The sequence below is a fragment of the Lolium perenne genome, chromosome 3, assembly GCF_019359855.2.
Source record: "Lolium perenne isolate Kyuss_39 chromosome 3, Kyuss_2.0, whole genome shotgun sequence".
Classification (NCBI taxonomy): domain Eukaryota; kingdom Viridiplantae; phylum Streptophyta; class Magnoliopsida; order Poales; family Poaceae; genus Lolium; species Lolium perenne.
The window spans coordinates 185224013-185245744 of record NC_067246.2 but is presented as its reverse complement, the minus strand read 5'-3'; the positions used below and the strand labels follow the sequence as shown (position 1 = coordinate 185245744).

Here is a 21732-nt window from a genome sequence, read left to right as displayed (position 1 = left end):
TCTCGCCTCGAGTAAGGCTCGAGGGGCAGCAGGCCTGGTGGATACTCTGTTTAAGAGCCGATTGGGGTACCATCGGCTGGTCTTTCGTCGCCACCTTCTTCACAAATGATGAGTATTAAAGAAGACCATTAGGTTTGGTTGGAAGAATTCAAAGGCTTCCCTGAAGATTCTACATTATCCACCAGATTTCAAAATCATCAGTTGAAGGATGGAGGGGTGATTTTTAAAAGGACCGATGCGTTGCTATCGGCTCATTACGCATTGGCAAAGGGGACAAATCGGCAAGATCAGTATAAGAAGAAATCGGCTAAATTAAACTCAAAGGAAATCGGCAAGATCAAATTGGGGAAAGTTCTTCATTGATAGATTTCTTACATAAAGAGCTGATTGCTCTCAAAAGGAAGTACTAGGGGATACATTGCCCCATCTACTACTACTGGTCCTATACTAGAGGTCCTATCTACGGGCCGTCGCTGCCCTCGTCGTCGCCATCGTCGCCGCTGCTCCCGGCGGGCTCGTCGTCGCTCCAATGGCCGCCGACCGGGCCCTCATTGTCCTCGTCCTCTTCGTCAGCGTCGTCGTCGTTGCTGTCGAAGTCGCTGAGGTTCCTCGGCCAGGGGCAGAACCGCTTGGCCGGCGGCTCGTCGGAGGAGGTGTCGTCCTCCTCCTCCTCCTCTTCTTCCTCCTCCACCTCCTCGGGAGAGGTGAAGTCGCAGGAGAAGCGGTCGTCGTCGCTCTCCTCCTCCGTTTCCCCGCTGGCGAGGAAGCGGAGGTCGCTCTCCCCGTCGGTCAGGGACTTGTCGTCCTCTGACCAGATGGAGAAGTCATGGCTAGACTCCTCCCCGGCCTCAATGGCGCGGCGGATGTTGGCTGCGTGGACCTCCGCCGGATTCGGTTCCGGCGTCGGCTCGCGGGAGGAGGAGGACTGGGTGGAAAGATCCGATGAGGCAGAGGAGGAAGAAGACATGGTGGCACAGGAGGGCTTTTGGAGTGCTAATGCGAAGAAGATGCGGAAATAAACTGTGCGGAGCGGTTAAATAAAAGGGGATATAGTGGAAATTCAATGCCACAGCAGTTTCCGAGGAAGTGGTGCCTAAAAAGAAAAAAAAAACTGCCAGGTCACGCGGAGAAGTTGAGAAGGCAAGGCATCATGATGACGGATACTGCAACGGTTCTGCCACGACATGACCCGACGAAGGAAAAGCAGAGTGATTTTGGAATTACCAATTCCAAAACCAGGGGGGCATGTGTTATCACCAGAATTTGACTGAGCCAGAGGTGGGCCGCGATCAAGATGAAATTAAAGAATATACATGGAAGAATTACGTGAATCGGCCTGTTATGCTGAGTTTGGGCTAGTTTGCCTTTGTATCTGTAACATATTAGGATACGTGTCGGTTAGTTAGAATTTTACCCGTGCACGGTTAGGTGCACGTCTAAGTTAGAAAGTCCCCTGGACTATAAATATGTATCTAGGGTTTATGGAATAAACAACAACCAACGTTCAACCAATAAATCAATCTCGGCGCATCGCCAACTCCTTCGTCTCGAGGGTTTCTACCGGTAAGCAACATGCTGCCTAGATCGCATCTTGCGATCTAGGCAGCACAAGCTCCACGTTGTTCATGCGTTGCTCGTACTGAAGCCTTGTTGATGGCGAGCAACGTAGTTATCATAGATGTGTTAGGGTTAGCATAGTTCTTCGCGTAACATGCTATCGTAGTGCAACCCTTGCATGTCTAGCCGCCCTCACACCTATCTTAGGTGTGGGGGCGGCACCCCGCTTGATCATTATTTAGTAGATCTGATCCGTTACGATTGCTCCTTGTTCTACAAGGATTAGTTTAATATCTGCAATAGTTAGGCCTTACAAAGGGGTGGAGGATCCAGCGGCACGTAGGGTGTCGTTCGCTAGCCCTAAACAGGATGTTTCGGGGATCAACCTCGTGTTGGTTTTTAGGCCTTGTTTAGGATCGGCTTACGATCACCGTGCGTGGCCGCGAGGCCCAACCGTGAGTAGGATGATCCGATTATGCGGTGAAAACCCTAAATCATCGTAGATCTCATTAGCTTTATCTTGATCAAGCAGGACCACCATATATTCGTGCACCTCGTACGAATCATGGGTGGATCGGCTCCCTGAGCCGATTCACAGGATAACCTGAGAGCCGATCGAGGCTCGTATTTAATGTTTACGTGTATGCCATGCAGGAAACTAAGCGAGGCATCTCCATCACCTTCCCGACTGTGTATAGGTCAGGTGGCACGCCCTTGCAATCAGCATCGGACGTGTGACCAGAAGGCTTTGCGGGCCGTCGCTCGGAGGGACCTCAGCCAGCCGCAGCTCTAGGTTGTTCCCGGCTCTACGGTGTTGCCCGTCGCTGCCCGCCGGTGGGTTTCTGACGACAACACTTTCTCTGTTGGACAAACATCAAACCACAAAAGGGTAACAACACAATATCCAAACTAGGTACGGCACCTGTTGAGCATACATGACTTTTGGCGTAAAATCACGTTAACCAACACTAGCATCATCTTGTTCTTTGCAAGGTGCTATGCTTATCAGTCTAATCCCAATACACCACCTACTTCAGGTGGCACGATGATGTCAAGTGCAGGCTCACCAGTACCAACTCTCTTGCATCAGTCTCCATTGAATGTACGCCATCTTGCAGTAGACACCATTAGCAATGCAAGCTGAAGGTGTTCTTATCCTCATATCAGGATCACATAATACAGGTGTCAAGCTTCATGCACTAGCCAACACAATAAAAAGTCCGAACTAGGATAGCTAGGAAAAAAACATGAAGATCTTTTTTTCGAATCCCACGTTGAACATCTTTTTTCTAACTAATTAGGTAAGCTCCTGCTGACAAACATATTACAGCAACTCCAGCAGTGGCTCTATATTTTGGCGCTGTGGGCTGAATGGCTGATGCTGCGCATGGAGCCGGCAATAGCTTCACCGGAAGCTGCAAACTGTGGCGGCCAAATGCAGGGCTGAAACAGCGTATTTTCAGAGGCGCTATAAATGCAGCGCCAAAAACAGAATATAATGAAAAATAGAGTGCAGTAAAACAGAAGATCAAACAAAGACTAGAAATAGACATAAAATAGGATAAAATTAGCTTGATAGATACTCCGTAGTTCATATTTTTACAAAGTAGTGCGATAAAACTAAACTAAAACTCGACATCTGACGAGTCCGGTGTCGTGCCCGACACCGGATCCGACGAGAAGAGGTCAATCCAACGGGGGTCGTCCTCGCCAATGGTGGTCGGCCCGGCGAGCTGCGCTTCGATGAAGGCCCGCTTCGTCGCCTTCTCCGCCCTCCATCGTGCGCGGTCCTCCTTCTTCGCTGCCCGCCTCGTCGCCTTCTCCGCCCTCCGTCTGCGGAAGTGCTCGTTCTCGGCGGCAACGTCCTCGGGGAAGCGGGCCGCCCACTCGCGCGCCGCGCGCTCGTCCCGCTCGGCGATGCGCAAATGGCGCTCCGTCTCGCGGCGGCGGTGCTGTTCCTCCTGTCTAACGATGTACGGCGGTGGCGCGAGATCCTCGGCCTGCTGGCGCGTCCACACGTCATGGAAATTCATCGACGATCGCGGGCGCCCGAGCCGCCACGCCACGGCGTCGTACGCGCGCGCGTCTCGTGCGCGGTCTCGTAGGTGACGAGGCCGATGCGCTCGCCGCCGTCACGTATCTCCGCGTAATACATACCTTTGGGGCGCGCGCGACGCCGCGGTACCCCGTGCTCCGAGACGCGGCAGCATCGCGAGCTCGACGCGAGACGAGGCATGGCGGCGGCGGCGGAAGCGGAGCCGCGGCGGCGATATTAGGCGCAGATGGGCAAATTTCAGCAACCCGTGTCCATCTTTTTTTTTTGGCAGGATTACGCCATGTACCACCTTCCAATTAGAAAATAGTACTGTTCAGCCTTCCCCTGTTGGGCCCAATATTTCACTTTGGGTTGCCAACGGCCATCTACATGGTAATTGCTCTCGGCCTACTTGCTCCGGCTGTCGAAGCCCAATAACTACAAATGGGCCTTTCTGCTCATGCAATTTCGGCCCTTTTCTAATGAAACACAGATCCTATGAATGGCGAAAGAAAAAAAACGCGGAGATTCTACATAAAAGTTGTTTTTATTTATTTTGAATTATTGGGTTCCAATTTTTGAAAATGCTCATGCCCAATATGAAAATCCTTGTTCGCTCCATACCCACATGGATAACGGTATTTTTAATAATTCATAAAGTGGATTTGAAATTTAAAACATATCCTAATAATTCCATGATTTAATCTATCAACTTGCAAGATCTTAGAGAGAAAAAGCTTGTATTAGTCTCATAATCCTCACCGTTTCAAAGGCGGCAGTGGATCAAAAGAAAAAAGGAAGTAGCCAGAAATTAGGGGTCAAAAATAACTCCAAGAAATGAAACTTTTATTGTTCGTAGAGGATGACATGCGGGACCCATGAGCCAGCAGCTTACTCAACGTTTCAAAGGCGGCATGAGATCGGAAGAAAAAGGCAAGTGACCAAATATCAGGAGCTAAAAATAATCCAAGAAATGAAACTTATTGTACATAGAGGATGACATGCGGGTCCCATTTTGCAGCAGCGGTTTCAGCGTTTCAAATGCGGTTTGAGATCAAAAGAAAAAGAAAGTAGCCAGAAATTAGGGGGTAAAAAAACTCCAAAAAAAGAAAGTTGATTGTACATAGAGGATGACATGCGGGTCCCATGAGTCAGCAGCTTACTCAACGTTTCCAAGGCGGCAGGGGATCAAAAGAAAAGAAAATAGCCAAAATTCAGTTGTGAAAAAAAAACCAAGAAAAGAAATTTTATAGTACATAGAGGATGACATGCGGGTCCCATGAGCCAGCAGGTTCCTCAACGTTTTCAAAGGCCGGTGGGGATCAAAAGAAAAAGGCAAATAGCCAAAAATTAGGGGTAAACAATAAATCCAACAAATGAAAGGTTTATTGTTCATAGATGCTGACATGTGGGACCCATGAGCCAAAGAAATAGCCAAGGCAAGTGACCAAAAATCAGGGGTAAAAAATCCAAGAAAAGGAACTTTATTGTTCTTAGAGGATGACATGTGGGTCCCATGAGCCAGCAGCTTACTCAACGTTTCATAGGCGGCTTGAGATCGAAAGAAAAAGGAAAGTGACCGAATATCAGGAGCTAAAAATAATCCAAGAAAGGAAACTTTTATTGTACATAGAGGTTGACATATGGGTCCCACTAATACAAGCTCTTTCGCTCGAAGATCTTGCAAGTTGATTGTACATAGAGGATGACATGCGGGACCCATGAGCCAGCAGCTTACTCAACGTTTCAAAGGCGGCATGAGATCGAAAGAAAAAGGAAAGAGCCAAAATATCAGGGTCAAAAAATAATCCAACAAAGGAGAGGTTTATTGTCCATGGAGGTCGACATCTGGGACCCACGAGCCGCCAGCGTCCTCTACGTTTAGAAGGCGACTGGGATCGAAAGAAAAAGGCAAATAGCCAGAAATTAGGGTACAAAATAACTCCAAGAAAGGAAGTGTTTATTGTTCATAGAGGCTGACATGTGGGACCCATGAGCCAGCAAAGTCTTCAACGTTTCAAAGGCGGCAGGGGATCAAAAGAAAAAGGCAAATAGCCAGAAATTAGGGGTACAAAATAACTCCAAGAAAGGAAGTGTTTATTGTTCATAGAGGATGACATGCGGGACCCATTTAGCAACAGCGGTCTCAACGTTTCCAAGGCGGCACGGGATCAAAAGAAAAAGGAAGTAGCCAGAAATTAGGGTTCAAAAATAACTCCAAGAAAGGAAACTTTTATTGTTCGTAGAGGATGACATGCGGGACCCATGAGCCAGCAGCTTACTCAACGTTTCAAAGGCGGCATGAGATCGAAAGAAAAAGGCAATTGACAAAATATCATGAGACAAAGATAATACAAAAAAATAAAAATTTATTGTACATAGAGGATGACATGCGGGTCCCATTTAGCAGCGGTCTCAACGTTTCAAATGCGGCTTGAGATCAAAAGAAAAAGAAAGTAGCCGTAAATTAGGGGGTAAAAACTCCAAGAAAGGAAAGTTTTATCGATGAGCCACAGAGTCCTCAACGTTTCAAAGACGGCAGGGGATCAAAAGAAAAAGGAAATAGCCGAAAATCAGAGGGTGAAAAAAAAACCAAGAAAATGAACTTTTATAGTACATAGAGGATGACATGCGGGTCCCATGAGCCAGCAGGTTTTTCAACGTTTCAAACGTGGCATGAGATCGAAAGAAAAAGGCAAGTGACTAAATATCAAGATCCAAAAATAATTCAAGAAAAGAAACTTGATTGTACATAGAGTGACATGCGGGTCACATTTAGCAAAGAATGCGGTATCACCGTTTGAGAGGCGGCAGGGATCGAAAGAAAAAGGCAAGTGACCAAATATGAGGTGCCAAAAAATCGAAGAAAAGAAAGTTTTATTGTACATAGAGGATGACATGCGGGTCCCATGAGCCAACAGGTTTTTCAACGTTTCTATCGTGGGATGAGATCGAAAGAAAAAGGCTATTGACCATATATAATGAGGCAAAAATAATTCAAGAAAAGAAACTTGATTGTACATAGAGTATGACATGCGGGTCCCATTTAGCAGCGGTATCACCGTTTGAGAGGCTGCACGGGATCGAAAGAAAAAGGCAAGTGACCAAATATCGGGAGCCAAAAATAATCTAAGAAAAGAAATTTTACCGTACATAGAGGATGACATGCGGGTCCCATTTTGCAGCAGCGGTCTCAACGTTTCCAAGGCGGCACAGGACCAAAAGAAAATTAAGTAGCCGTAAATCGGGTGAAAAAATTCCAAAAAAAGAACGATTTCAATTGGGCCGCATGTGGACATCTGGGCATTCGAACTATCCTGCTGGGCCTTTTGACTCGTACAATTTCAGCCCACTCCAAAACAGGATAGTTCGGATTTTTCTAAAAAAAACAGGAAAGTTCTATGCTTCGCAAAAACAAAAACAAGGAGATTCAGCATATAAATTTGTTTATGTAAAAATAAATATTTAATTTATCCGTTGAAATAGCTCGTGAGCGTAATACATCGTTTATTGTCCGCAAAAGAATCAAGATATCACATGTTTCTTGTACGGGGAGGCTGACATCGGGGACCCATGAGCCAGCCGCTTCGGTTTAAAGGCGTCAGGGGATGGAAAGAAAAATTAAAACAAAAATTTGTTGTTAAAAAATCAAAGAAAAGAAACATTTTCGTTACGAGAGGATGACATGTGGGACCCATGAGGCAAGCAACATCCTCGCCGTTTATTGTTCATAGAGGCTGACATGTGGGACCCGTGAGCCAGCAGCGTCCTCAACGTTTTAAAGGCGGCAGGATATCGAAAGAAAAAATAAGCCAAAAATCATTTGGTAAACAATATCCAAGAAAAGAAACATTTACCGTTCTGAGAGGATGACATGCGGGACCCATGAGGCAGCAGCATCCTCAACGATTCCAAGGCGGCAGGGGATCAAAGAAAAAAAGGAAATATCCAGAAATTAAAAATGGGTTCAAAAAATCCATCAAAGGAAACTTTATTGTTCATAGAGGATGACTTGTGGGACCGACCTCGCCAACATTGGCCCTCATCGTTTCAAAGGGGCGGAGATCAAAAGAAAAAGGCAAATAGCCAGAAATTAGGGGTCAAAAATAACTCCAAGAAAGGAAACTTTTATTGTTCGTAGAGGATGACATGCGGGACCCATGAGCCAGCAGCTTACTCAACGTTTCAAAGGCGGCATGCGATCGAAAGAAAAAGGCAAGTGACAAAATATCATGAGCAAAAGATAATCCAAGAAAAGAAACTTTATTGTACATAGAGGATGACATGTGGGTCCCATTTAGCGAATGACCGGTATCACCGTTTGAGAGGCGGCTGGGGTTCAAAAGAAAAAAGAAATTGCCAAAAATCAGAGGGTGAAAAAAACCAAGAAAATGAACTTTTATAGTACATAGAGGATGACATGCGGGTCCCATGAGCCTGCAGGTTCCTCAACGTTTCAAACGTGGCATGAGATCGAAAGAAAAAGGCAAGTGCCCAAATATGAGGTGCCAAAAAAAACTCCAAGAAAAGAAAGTTGATTGCTCATAGAGGATGACATGCGGGTCCCATTTAGCTGCAGCGGTCTCACTGTTTGAGAGGCGGCAGGGGATCGAAAGAAAAAGGCAAGTGAACGAATATGAGGTGCCAAAAATAATCCAAGAAAAGAAAGTTTTATAGTACATAGAGGATGACATGCGGGTCCCATTTAGCAGCAATGTATCACCGTTTGAGAGGCGGCAGTGGATCAAAAGAAAAAAGAAATTGCCAAAAATCATAGGGTGAAAAAAAACCAAGAAAATGAACTTTTATAGTACATAGAGGATGACATGCGGGTCCCATGAGCCTGCAGGTTCCTCAACGTTTCAAACGTGGCATGAGATCGAAAGAAAAAGGCAAGTGAAAAAATATCAGAGCCAAAAATAATACAAGAAAACACAGTTTTATAGTACATAGAGGTTGACTTGCGGGTCCCAATTAGCTGGAGCGGTATCACCGTTTGAGAGGCGGCAGGGGATCGAAAGAAAAAGGCAAGTGAAAAAATATCGTGAGCCTAAAATAAATCAAGAAAATTAAGTTTTATAGTACATAGAGGATGACATGCGGGTCCCATTTAGCATCAGCGGTATCACCGTTTGAGAGGCGGCAGGGGATCGAAAGAAAAAGGCAAGTGAAAAAATATGAGGAGCCAAAAATAATTCAAGAAAAGAAAGTTTTATAGTACATAGAGGATGACATGCGGGTCCCATTTAGCAGCAGCGGTATCACCGTTTGAGAGGCGGCAGGGGATCGAAAAAAAAAGGTAAGTGACCAAATATGAGGTGCCAAAAATAATTCAAGAAAAGAAAGTTTTATAGTACATAGAGGATGACATGCGGGTCCCAGTTAGCAGCAGCGGTATCACCGTTTGAGAGGCGGCAGGGGATCGAAAGAAAAAGGTAAGTGACCAAATATGAGGTGCTAAAAATAATTCAAGAAAAGAAAGTTTTATAGTACATAGAGGATGACATGCGGGTCCCAGTTAGCAGCAGCGGTATCACCGTTTGAGAGGCGGCAGGGGATCGAAAGAAAAAGGCAAGTGACCAAATTTGAGGTGCCAAAAAAAACTCCAAGAAAAGAAAGTTGATTGCACATAGAGGATGACATGCGGGTCCCATTTAGCAGCAGCGGTCCCAACGTTTCCAAGGCGGCAAGGGATCAAAAGAAAAAGGAAGTAGCCAGAAATCAGGGGGTCAAAAAAAATCAAAGAATAGAAAGAATTTTGGTTCATAGAGGATGACATGCGGGACCCATGATCCTGCATCGTAAACGGCTCGATCGGAGAACGTTGAACGAGATGGCGCGATCGAGAAAAAAAACAATGCCAGAGAGGCTGCCATCTGGGCCCTACATCCCTCGGCGGTGCGGATTTGCGTTGACTCGGCCGGCGAACCCGAGATTTCGAGATGCACCACGTCCCGGGCCACCATACGCGACGTTTTGGCCGCTTTCGTCGGGCTAGGTGGCCTCAAAACGAGAAAAAAAAAGTTTTGACATGCACCACGGAGGGACCAAAAATCGTCGGCCATGGTACACCAGCAACCACGGCGCGACTTCAACTTCGTCGGCCATGGCAACTTTTCTTGTAGTGCATGGCCGAGCATTCACAGTTGGCGCAGACAGATGAGGGGAGCCCAAAGGTATGATGGCCTACATGACAAACACTAGCAGATCTATAAACTAGCACTACCACATGGACATCCTTAAGCACTAGCAGATCAATGAACTACCACATGGACATCCTTAAGCACTAGCAGAACAATGAAGTATCCGTACCACATCAATGTACAACGAGATAAGTAAAAGCGGCCTTACAGTCAAAGGAGCCACACGCAGCACCGAAGTCAGGGAAGCAGGGGACTCTGGCGAAGATGCAGGCAGCACCACCATCCTAGTGGAAGAGTCAACGGCGAGAACGATCCCCGTCGTAGAGTCAAATGGAACCTAGAAAACCTCCACAACCTCCACCGGCGACGAAGGAATGTCCTACAATGGATTCGTTCAGACCCGGTTGTGTACCCAAAAGATCTAGATCTAAGGCTAGGGTTTACAGAAGCTTACCACAAACGAAGTCATGGACGCAGAGGAAGAAGACGACCATCCGCGCCTAGTAGTCGCCACCACAACCGTTGTCGCCACCGCAAGCCTCGCCGACAGTGCAGGTGAGGTAGAGTCGGCCATGTCGCAAGATCGACAACGGTGGATGAGCTCGAAATGGGGGGAAATTAGGGATTTCGATTTGCCGGTGAGAGAGTCGCCCCTATATACGGTGGCGAAAATTCAAGCACGATGACCGAATTCATCCCGCCGAGATTTCATCCTCCCGCGCGAGCTTCCGCCATCTCCCGCGGTGGCTCTACGAGGACGTCGCGTTCTCCACTTCTGCGGAAACGGGGGTAGCTCGCTAGAAACGGTCGAACCGAATGTTCCTCCAAGACCTAGCCCGAGGATGCTTTGAGAAACAGTTCGTACAAGAACGCGGCCTCGGCCAGTAACCAAACGGACAAAATAAAGCTAGGCCGTTGTTGACGACTGTGGCCTTGTTGTTATCAAGGGGCCACGGCGTCATTGTTGGTAGGCTCACATCCTCACAACACACCAACCCAATGAAAGAACACTCTCAAAACCGAATTCAGGAAGGTGAAGTACATTAGGCGGTCATACAAGATACAGAATCCGTGAAGAAACAGGTTTCCTAACAATTGGGGGAAATGTGAATGGTCACTTTGAAATTGAAATTATAAGAAATAATCAATGCCCCTGTATTGATATTACAAGCTCCATGATTCCATCACAACGGGAATTCATCCCCTTATCATCTACTGGAGATGACCAAAAGTTTGTGTTCCTCCCAAATGTTCAACTAGAATCTTATCTTTAAATCTAACCGAACCTATAGGGGAAAGACAGGCCTTTCCCCCAGTAAAAAAAATAATCAGAATCAAGCTGCTTCCCGGGAATGATCCAGTCACTTCCTCTTGGACTCTTGGACAGCTCTATATGGAACTCAAAAGAAAACCATGTGACTGGCTCAAAATACACCATCTCCAACAACTCCCTGATTTGCCATACCAGGGATAAAACTACCCTTCTCGCCAGGAGCAGCTGCCAAAAAAAGAACTGTCCCTCTGTTCCTTTCCCATGTTTACCCATAGTACATGTATAAGCTGTTGGCTGCAGCACAGGCAATTAGATTTTCTGCCGGGTGCCATGCCAAATGGAGCAGTTTTGTGCTCAAGTCGTAGGAATTCCCATTGGCATCTATTCCAGTGTTCTCTGCACCAGAATAAGGTTTACATTATAAATAGCTGCGGTACCTCCATAGCTCAAGTACTTAGCATATTTGAACATGAAGCTAACCTCGTCTAACATTCCTTGTCATAGATCTCACAGGCCGTGCAGGATTCTGGGCCTGCCTCCTGCACAAGTAGGAAAAATAATAAAATCAAGAAACAGTTGGAACCACTGCAACAATTTATTTTACAGGCAAACATAGTAGCAGCTAATGCACACTGATTTATATGAATATGCATCGTTTGCTACAGTACACTTTGCTTGCTTCCACCATTTCTCTGTAAATAGGATTTACCTTGTAGGGTTTCGAGTTGCTTCAAGCGTTGTTACCTCACTGTCACCAGCACCACAATTGAACACACGGAAAATGTTGCTGAAGGAAAACAGATCAAGAAACCATCAGTTCCTGAAGGAAACTAAATAGTACCACAACTCAGCTGCGCACACCAAACTACCTGTAAGAACCAGTTGCTACTCGCAACCCATCTCCACTTTGACAACACTCAAATTTGTCAAAAATTGAATCATTTTCATATAAATCACATAACTGCAGTTTCAGAAAGAAACACGTTGAATTAGGGTTACTCCAAGTAAATTTGTTTGTTGTCCATTATATTCAAAGAAATAGCGATCATTTATCTTAAGAGTGGATTAAATTACCTTGGGCCTTAAATACTCGTGAACCTGGAACGTCGCAACTGGACCAGAATCCATATTAACATCCCATAGCTGTAACAGCAGGTAAAAAAAATCTAATGAAAAGCACTGAGCTGCAGAAGTGCAGATATATAACACTTACATAGCTACATGTAACAGAATACTGTAAAGCCTCTAAAGCTGTAGTTTACAAGCTGAAATAAAATATTAAGTACACCAAACAATGTAAACAAAGATATAGACAACAGTGATGATGCATTTATTGGTCATTTTAGGACTATGATTGATATTGATCGAATTGCATCTGAAGAAGTACATGGTGCAATGCAAATATTTATGAACAGTCACCCCAAGCAAAAACAAATATAGATCTTCGGAATATCAGCAAGCGTAGAAAATAAAAATAGCTCACATGTTAATTTGGTTAGGTTGTATCAGAGGTTACAATGTAAAAGGAAACAGCGGCGTGGGGTCAACAACACAAAAACTGATCAACTAAATTGCAGTGGCCCTGGCACTCCAGAAGTTTCAGGAACAAACCTTCAGAGTCATGTAGTCGCGACTAAGAATATGTCTCCCATCCATGGAGAACTTTATGTCTGAAATTGAGGCTATAATCTCAGTAAAAAAGGATCTTGAACCCGCTGACTCATGCTGCTCAAAGCTACAACATTAAACAGCAACATCTATAAAAAGTTAAAAACAGTGCAAAGCAAGATGATCAATTTGAGGCAGAACTGACGAATCAATGTCCGTCATCTGTTCTTCTAAACAAAGTACTGTATGTAGAAATAATAAAATGAGCAACTATCAAATGAAAGCTCACAGTTTGGAATGAGTATCACAAAGAGCTGATTGCCGCAGGTCAACAAGTCGAATGGAGCCCTTTGAGCTACTATATGCCAACGTATTACAGTGAGAAGGATGGAACTCCGCAGATGTTATAACCTCTGCAAATCACAAACATGACAACCAGGAACATGTTATGAAACCACATCAAAAATTCAAACATGTTAAAGTACGAGGTCAACTAGGAAAGACCAACTATCAACTCATGTTTAAAGTAAGAACTGCACATCCGTCTCGCTTAGAACAATTTTAGTTCAATATTTTCATTTTATCATTTACATAAAAGGAAATAATATTACCATAATGCAGTAATGTATAAATACATGTAGCTACAAACAATGTCTCATGAGCACTAGACTAGTCACATCACTTCACTTAGCCTATTGCCATAGCTGTATAGGAGGGTATCGTTTTCCAACTAAGTGACTTGAGGTTGTAAATGTTTTTGTCTCAAACATATAAAGCTATAAAGGTATGCCCCTAATAAGCACATCTAGAAGCTATACCAGTGAGATCCTCCATGTTTGTTGGCTTAACGTCAACAATATTGAAACTTTGATTGCTGATTTCCAAATTCCAAAGATTTATCCGTAAATCATCTGCTGATATGAACGTCTCACCATCACTGCAAACAGAAGGACAGGAAGCAGTATATGTTACTACATAAAAATGGACAGGTTTTAGCTCAGTTAAATATATATGAGGTGCATAGCAGTTATATATAACCCTAGTGACAACCTTGAATGAAGGTGGGAGATCGTGTATTAAACTAGAGGATTGTGTGCATCAACAAAGATGTACATCATGTTAGAATATGTGCACGCGCACAAAACCATGCAAAAAAATGAACAGATATGCACTGTACAATTAGATCATACTTTTGTGTAGAGCCCATTTAATCATATGATTCATATCACTGCGTGATTTTTTGCAGGTGTCACATGTTCTAACATGTAGTACAAATGATTTTGTTTACATCTTTTCAGCATGCGCAAGTAACTATTCCTTAACTCATGCACCCACCATGCCTGTACAAAATTAACTCATTAACTGATCTCAAGTATAATGATGCAACTTCTTACATACAGCCCAACCACATAAAATTCTACATATTAAAGTATACATGCAAGTGGGCCAATATTAGGGTACCCTCTACCCTCTTTAGTTCAAAAAATGAACTTATTTTTCTGATGACATCATCATTTTGCAAAAGTTAGTGTATGGGTACCCTAATATTGACCCACTTGCATGTCTAGATGAAAGTCACAGAAGTCATGAGTAATGTCGAAACCTGTTATTTGAAATGGAATTGATGTGGTAGTCGTGTGCATGAGCATAGACTCTACGACAATTTGCAGCGAGACTGGTTTCTTGGCTTGTAACCTGTTGTATAGGAAAGGTTAGGTAAATGTAGCAAAACAAAAATCTATAGGTAAAATCAGCATAATGACAGATGTCTGATATGAGTGTGAACCATTTTAAGATCGTGTGCAGCTCATTAAGAATTCCAGAAATGAGCAGTGATATGTCTCCGGCAAATTTATAAAAATAAAATAAACAGATTTGAGTTGAGTACAACTACCACAGGCATACGAAGTAAAGCAAGTCCACCAGGCTTTAAAATGCCACCATTTGGAACATGTGTGCTTGGGCCACCATTCACATGAGCATTTGAAGTGTTCATATTCATCTCACATATCTTTTTAACCTTCTTCTCTTGGACCTATACAAAGTAGCTCGAGTAAGTACAAATTTGTTGTCAGATACGCCATACTTATGATATCAAATAAATAGACCTTGAAATGAATAGGTAAATAAAGCAAGTCCAAAATGTATTCATGCAGAGAAACGTCAAAAATGAGAACATAAAGAACATCACAATCATCAATAAGTTGCACAAAAATATGTACGTGAAGCAGATATATACACCGAGCAGATCAGCCAAAAAAATACCATAGAGGAAAATTTATTTAAATTAACACATACAAAGGGTTTTCAAGAAATTGCAAGCTAGAAGGAGTGGGACTATAATAGGAAATGTTCATTGTTGTCGATCAATGAGGCATACCTTCCAAAACTTTATTGTTTTGTCATTTGTGGACAGAAGAAACGACGCACCATTTGTTTCTTGGCACCACTTTATCTTGTTAATCTTCTCTTCAATTTCCAAGCTTTTAAGGTAATCGAACTATTTCCATAACAACGTGAGTTGGTCAAGTTGCAGGTACATCAGAAAACCAAAGCTGCCACTTAGCAATTAACGAAGGTATACCTCTGGTTCATGGCTTTGGAACTCAGTTTTGTAACGAAATTCTGGATGCCTGCTGATAGAATAATCAGCTTTCTCAGCCTCTTTTCTGGAGACATGCTAAAGAAAAACAGAAACAGAAAATGTTGAGTCATCAGAGCACACCAATAAATCCCAGAGGTAATATATTTTTATCGCAAAACAAAACTCAATTCTATATACATACATCTTTGGCATCTGTTCTTTCAAACAAAACAACTCGTCCCCCTCTGTCCCCAGTGGCAAGATGATGTCCTGTTTTATTGAACTCTATTGCCGAGATGATGTCAACTGCAGAGAAGAATAAGAAAAAATACTAAGGTTAAGTACTTAAGTTAATATGAATCCATAGCATATCATGGCATTATGCCACTCTATAGTTTGTTTGATCATACAAGAAGCAATGGGAATAAGCATGTATAACAACAAGCAAGCATGCATACTAATTAGTTTTACTAACAAGCACATATACAAACAAGCTTTAAAGCCTAAGAAGCTGGCACGCAACTGGGATAAAAGGTACCAAGAATAGTGTGGCTTTCATCAAACACTTGCAAGCCTTCAGTAGCTTTAAAGCAGTCAATGTCAGTGCTACGCATCAGCTGTGGGGTCAATTGACATCACATGTTTTTTTGAAAAATTGCTGCAGTGTTCATATATACACCAAAGTCCATCATTTGTGGAAACTTATGTAGAGGGTAACCTCACAGATTTTGGTTCAAGCACTGTCACTGAAGCAGCATATTGACTAATAACAATTTTAATTCAGCAGAGTAAATCAGACAATAAAACTGAGGCTCAACATTACCCACTAGGCCACTACTAAATGACTGTTAAACTAGGTGCTAAGGATGAACCTAATGGAAATAAGAAAATGAAAGCTTGATAGAGCAAGCATTTGAAAATCCATGTGACTAGCAAATATGATTGTCAAAAATAGAGAGTGAAATTGATAGCGAACAAAGAAACACAGGCAATATTTCTGTTTCTATCAAAAGATTGACCTTTCAGGTGAATGTCTAGTGCCTAGTGATATTGCAGCAAAGCTAAATTAGGGTGGGCGAACGATAAACAACTACTAAATCGAAAAATGATGGATTCCAATGCTATCAACGTTTAACTGCATCAGGTATCAGAGAGATGGAAACCCAATATCGCCAGACAAGCAACACGAATCAGGCATCGATGAATCCGACCGAGGCATGTGCATCATGAATTGTGTGTCGGGTTTTTTTTATCATCCGCTTTGCATCTCAATAGTTTTTCAGCTAGCGCCCACATCCGATGCGCATCGTTCAACGGACTATAAAGCTGTAGCCTAGCTCTATTGTGGTGTTCCCTTATTTCATAGCACGAAGCCTACAGAAGTAGAAGAACAGACACATCATAACTGTTCCACGCTTACCGCAGCACGACATGCATTGTCGGGCCAACGCCAATTGCCAGGCTACTTACGCGTCTACAAAACCCAACCAGGGCGTTGAGGTAGACTCGTACAGAACACACTCTACCGTAGTGTCACCAATGGAATGACCTTGACTGCTCCACCGAATGACACGGCGCTACGCATCTGCTAGTGAAAACTAGCTACGGAGCATCAGCAGCAGGGGTGCATGACTGATCTGGCAGAGATACAAGCAAGAGGTCCCCAATACCCAAGCATCGAGCAAATTGGATGCTCGATCCGCGCAGGAATCCCCCAGCCATGGCATCATAAGCACCCATTGACGTGTCCTAACCTCGCACCCAGCCCGGGAGCAGAGAAGCGGTAAGATCCAGCTGGGTAGCAGCAGCGACGACGAAACCAAAGGCAAGGAGGAGGAGAGGGGTTGGATCGGTACCGTCCTGGACGTCCTCGCCTGCCCCGCGCTCGCCGAAGACCTGGGAGAACCTCCAGTCGAGCGGCGGCTGCGGGGTCGGGGCCGATGCCTCCGTGGGCTCGGGCGTCGCCGTGCCGTTCATCGCCTCCGGCTCTGGATCGGATGCGTCGGGGGCGCGAGCGGGGAGGGGAGCGGCTGGAAGCGGGGCGGGATCGGTGGCGGGGTTGGCCGGCGAGTGCGAGAGGAGAGGGCGATGGTGGTGCGCGGCGCGGCGGGTGTGGCGAGGCCGGCGAGGGTTTGGGGTTCAATGGGGCGAAATGCCCAATAAGAAAGGGAAGGGGGATTGGGAGGTGGTGGGGTCCGCTCCGGATACGACGACAACCCTGAGGCAGAGGGGAAGCAAGACAAAGGAGACCAAAAGAAAGAAATTGTTTTCCTTTTTCTCTCGCGACGAAATATGATGCAGCCATTCTTGGCGTCATCGCGTACTACGCGTGCCCGGCACCTCCTTTTTCGTTCATCGTTCATCCCTCCGCCGCGCGACGAGAGGAGGAATTTATTCAATTTTATGCTTAAATTTTGGTTTAAAATGTGTCTATTTTGAGCTACCATTCCATACTCAAATTTGTGCGTAGGTCCACCTAGCAACTACCAATGCCGCTTCGCCTTTGGCGCGCGGCATCAGTATCGGCCGCTTCACGTTATGTGCGGGGCATCAATGGAACGTGTGCCCGTCCTTTTTAAGACAAGCGGTCGCGCCCTAGTCCCCACAACGCGCTCGCCATTGTCACTTTCATCCAATTTTGCCACATGCCACCATTAACCACATCGACATCAAAGCCATGGTCATGTCCCGGTTCTAGGAGAAGAGCAAGCACGACCACGAGGCGGGGTTCTCGCGCTCCGGCGGCCTTCATCAGTGCAACCGCCAATACGTCCTCGTCGACGTGACATGGTCGCTTTGGCAGACAAGGACGCTGGCAGGTTTGTTCGATGTCCACCTCCCCTCGCGCTTGCACCTCAACGTGCGAAGGGTGTCGGTGTCGCCGGTGCCACGTGAAGATCGGAGCAGCGCCGTGAGATTTGGCGGTGGCGGGCACACTAACCATCTGATCTACGGGAAGACCCCACCTACACCCTCAACTTGCCGACGTGGGACACATTCCCCCATGGGAATGAGACCCGACAACCTGTGACGTCGTGCCACCTTGCTGGGCGACGAGGAGTGGGACTACAGCAAGGCGGGCATGGCCGCGGCCATGAAGGAGGAGGAGGAGGAGCAGTTCGTGAGCAGCGACAACATACCGGACGAGGAGCCGCGGGACTACACCATCAACTACCTCGGCCTCTTCTCATGGGAGCATAAGCACCTGGTGGCCGTGAAGGAGGAGGAGCTCCCCGCCACGCCACTAGACCTGGACAATGACGAAGCCCTCAGGTTGGGCATCACCTCGTCGTTGGAGGCCCTGGTCGAGTGGCAAGGCCTGATCGTTTAGTTGGGAGGAGTTCGCGCTTGCGGCGGGAGGACTTGCCACGACACCGCATACTCCACCGGTCGGACGTCACCATGGGCAGGGTGGCCCATGCCTGCACAACCGCCAAGGCCTCCAGCGCCAACACCCCCAGCTTCGCCGCCATTGGTGCCCTAGCCGTTTCTTTGGGATCCGCTAGCGTTTGTCAACATGGCCGCCACCGACGACGATGAGTAGGCCGCGCGGTCGGCGCAAACCTTAGCTAGGGTCTTATCAGTTTTTTATTTCAATGTCATTTTTATGTTTTCTCTATGTAATTAAAAATAAGTATGTCGAGATTTATCCTCGGTCAGGGACCAGGATAAGGCCACACGTCTACCAGCGGAACCAAACATATTTTATATCGGAAATGAATCTGCCCGCTACTATAGAGATGCTCTAATCAATCGCGTTGTCACGTTTCTACTGCTACGGACAGCGCTGCGGTACGTGAAAACCGAAAAAAAGGTGCATTCCTACCGGACCGTGAAGCGACACACATGGAGCGGAGATTTTGTGCAAGTGTAACGCTACACCCACACGGTGTTAGCTTGTGGAAAGCGACAATACGCATGAGAATGATTGTCGCACGGCGGCGGTATGTACGAGTAGTTGGTGGACGGGTGGCGGGGAATAGTGGATGCTGATGCTGATGCTATGGCCGTTGTATTTTTCCCTCGATGATCTAGATCGAACCCTGTGCGCCGGGAAAGCGTAGCCAAGATGTCGCCGTCGTTGTAGTTTCTAGCAAGAAAAGAGTTTCCCCGGTCTTTTGGGTTAAAGTATTCCGGCTGTCAATTAAGCGTGGTTTGCAGGTAGGTTACAGCTGTATCCGAGTACGATATTACCACGTCCTGTGACGAAAATTTTAAGATAGCAACGTTTTGGGGAGACTGACATGACATCAATCCGCATTACCAAACGCCACGCAGAATCTTATGTCAGCTTATTTCTAATCACATTTCTTTTCATCTTAGATATAGCCATATAGGTGTGACATTGACGTTCGAGTCACTCACCAAGCTTTAGCAAGTCCCTCATGCTTAAATTAATTGATTTATCTTAAAAGCACATATGTACTAGATATAGCATGTGGTTGCGCCAACTAATTTAAATCGCAGGAAGTATCTTAATACGGTTCCTAAGTATGTACACATATGTCGTCGTGGTGAAACAGCAGATGTCAGAGGATGACTTAAGTTGTGGCCGAATGTGCGCTAGAAGATTCGGGTGAGGGTTTGTGTAAACAAGGGAGAGAGATGAGAGAAACCGGTATGTATTCCTTAACTTGGCCCTTGGGCAGAGATAGAAGATGTACAGTACAAGCTTCCTTCTACAGTCTAATTTTCTCTCTAGGTCCAACTGTCCCGCGCAGGGGTGTGCCCCCTCTCCTTATATATGGGAGAGGGTAGCTTACAAAGGAAGAAACCCTAATAGAATTTAAGATGATCTAAGCTACTTTATAAAGCTACTTTAGCCCACCTGACGCCGGTTATGACTTTAATCAGGGAGCGATGACCTCCGCCGGTATCTTTTACGTCATCTTCTGCTTTGGCGCCAGGGCTTCGCTTAAAGCTGAAGTGCTTTGCTCATCCTTGTCCTCTAGCCTTGATGGAATCTTTGACCAAAGTGCCGACAGGCTACAGTGACCCCTGGTTCCGGTTGCCGGTACCTTTACCTCTGGTTCCGGTACCTTGGTACTTAGCGATACAAACCTCTCTTTGCCTAGATTCCGGTATACCCCTCTTTGGATACTGGTTCGTATCAGCTTTGCTCAGTTGAACTGAAGTTTAGAATCCAGATCTTTGATCCGGTTTAGCACTACCATATTATCGCTTTGGCCTACCGGGGGCCATTTCCCCGACATTAGTCCCCGAAGCTGGTATAGCCTGGCGGATTCTATCCAACAGGCCATGCCAGGTTCCTACTCCAAACGTACCGGATTAACCCTTCCGGTTTCCATTTAAACTCATCCGGCACCTTGCTGAATCCACTTAGCCAAATGTCCTCCATCGAAACATCTCCGGCTTCTCTTTGCCGGTTTCTTTGTCTTTAAGGCTCGCCTCGACGAAGTCGAGAATATCCCGAAGTCCGTGTCTGTCAGAGACATGCACACTGTAACTGGCGCGCCAGTGTCAGACGTCCAATCCTTCGACTCCCACGCGTAGTTAATGTGCCACACCTGATCCCTGTGGTCCTCTGTGTGGCATCCTCCCGCGGCGCGTGTATTTCGGTGCCACGTGGCGGCCCACGAGGCGAAGCGCAGCGGGCCTGGCCGTTCTCGGCCCACGATCCCCTTCTCTATTTAAGGGTGCGACGGTTCCTCGTCGCCCCCCACGCTCTCACTTCGTCTTCCAGCCCCTCTCTGCGCACTCCGCCGCTCGAGCTCCCCACGCCGCCGTTCGCCGCCGCGCCCAAGTTTCCCCGGCGAAACTCCGTGGGAGTGCACGGCGGAGCCTGCTCGACCTTCATCGTCGAGATTGCGCAGCGCCGCTCTTCCTCGGCCCAGGGACGCACCACCGTGCCTGACTCTTCCTCGCCGTTCGCCGCCATCGACCGCCTCCTCGTCGAACTCCGTCGAAACCTTGGGCCCGTCGAGCCTCAGTACTTCCGCCGCAGATCTCGCATTTCCTTCCTCTTGCTATTCATCCTTGGCGCAATATGGTATTTATTCCCTCTTTCTTTTCGTTTTTCTTTCTTTCGTAGATCTTCGGGAAGAAGTAGGTTCGGGGAAACCTGTTTTTAGCCACCTCCAAAACTTAGTGAAAAATGTCTTCTGAAGAAACCGGTGGGCTGCCTTCCGGCGGGACCCAATTTAGCAACTCCCCCGAGATTTCCTTGGGGGAGGAACAATCCGTCGCCCAAGAATCCGACGGGCTCGACGAAGAGCTCGCCCGGATGGAAGAAGAATCTGGCGCCCCGGATGAAGATACCGGGCGGGACCAGGAAGCTAGCAGCTCAGGCTTCCGGCGCGAACTTGCCGGTATACACCCGCGGGGCCTGGAAGGGCTCTGATGTAAATCAAGCCAAGATCGACTGGCTCTACCGGTCCCGGAGGATTCTGGAGGAGGTGATGTACCGGATCCCTGGCGACGAGCTGGAGCCTGCGCCCAGGCCAGGCGAAGTCGTGGTGTTTGCCACCCATTTTGAGCGCGGCTTCGGCCTCCCTGCATCGAATTTCTTCCG

At 46.3% G+C, this 21732-nt stretch overlaps 1 protein-coding gene across 2 annotated transcripts; it reads right to left on the bottom strand.

Moving 5' to 3' along the window:
* Positions 1-10830: 10830 nt before the first annotated feature.
* On the bottom strand, positions 10831-17367 carry LOC127342831 (serine/threonine protein phosphatase 2A 55 kDa regulatory subunit B beta isoform). Of its 2 annotated transcripts, none has more exons than XM_051368844.2 (14): positions 17057-17367; positions 15403-15506; positions 15201-15296; positions 14997-15116; positions 14508-14651; positions 14220-14311; positions 13435-13553; positions 12906-13029; positions 12620-12743; positions 12083-12151; positions 11878-11969; positions 11718-11795; positions 11489-11547; positions 10831-11404 (listed from the first exon to the last, which is right to left on the bottom strand). In XM_051368844.2, the coding sequence occupies exons 1-14, from the start codon at positions 17175-17177 to the stop codon at positions 11274-11276; spliced, it is 1473 nt and encodes a 490-aa protein (XP_051224804.1). In that variant the 5' UTR covers positions 17178-17367; the 3' UTR covers positions 10831-11273. The 2 variants fall into 2 exon arrangements, with proteins under 2 accessions (XP_051224804.1, XP_051224805.1); XM_051368845.2 differs by having other exon boundaries at positions 14511-14651.
* Between the last annotated feature and the right edge of the window lie 4365 nt (positions 17368-21732).

Coding starts and splice junctions, on each gene's coding strand:
- LOC127342831 (XM_051368844.2), bottom strand. CDS start 17,177: ATGAACGGCACGGCGACGCCCGAGCCCACGGAGGCATCGGCCCCGACC. Junction 14,312..14,507: donor TACTTCGTATGCCTGTGGTA/GTTGTACTCAAC, acceptor CCTATACAACAG/GTTACAAGCCAAGAAACCAG. Junction 12,152..12,619: donor GCGACTACATGACTCTGAAG/GTTTGTTCCTGA, acceptor CTGCTGTTACAG/CTATGGGATGTTAATATGGA.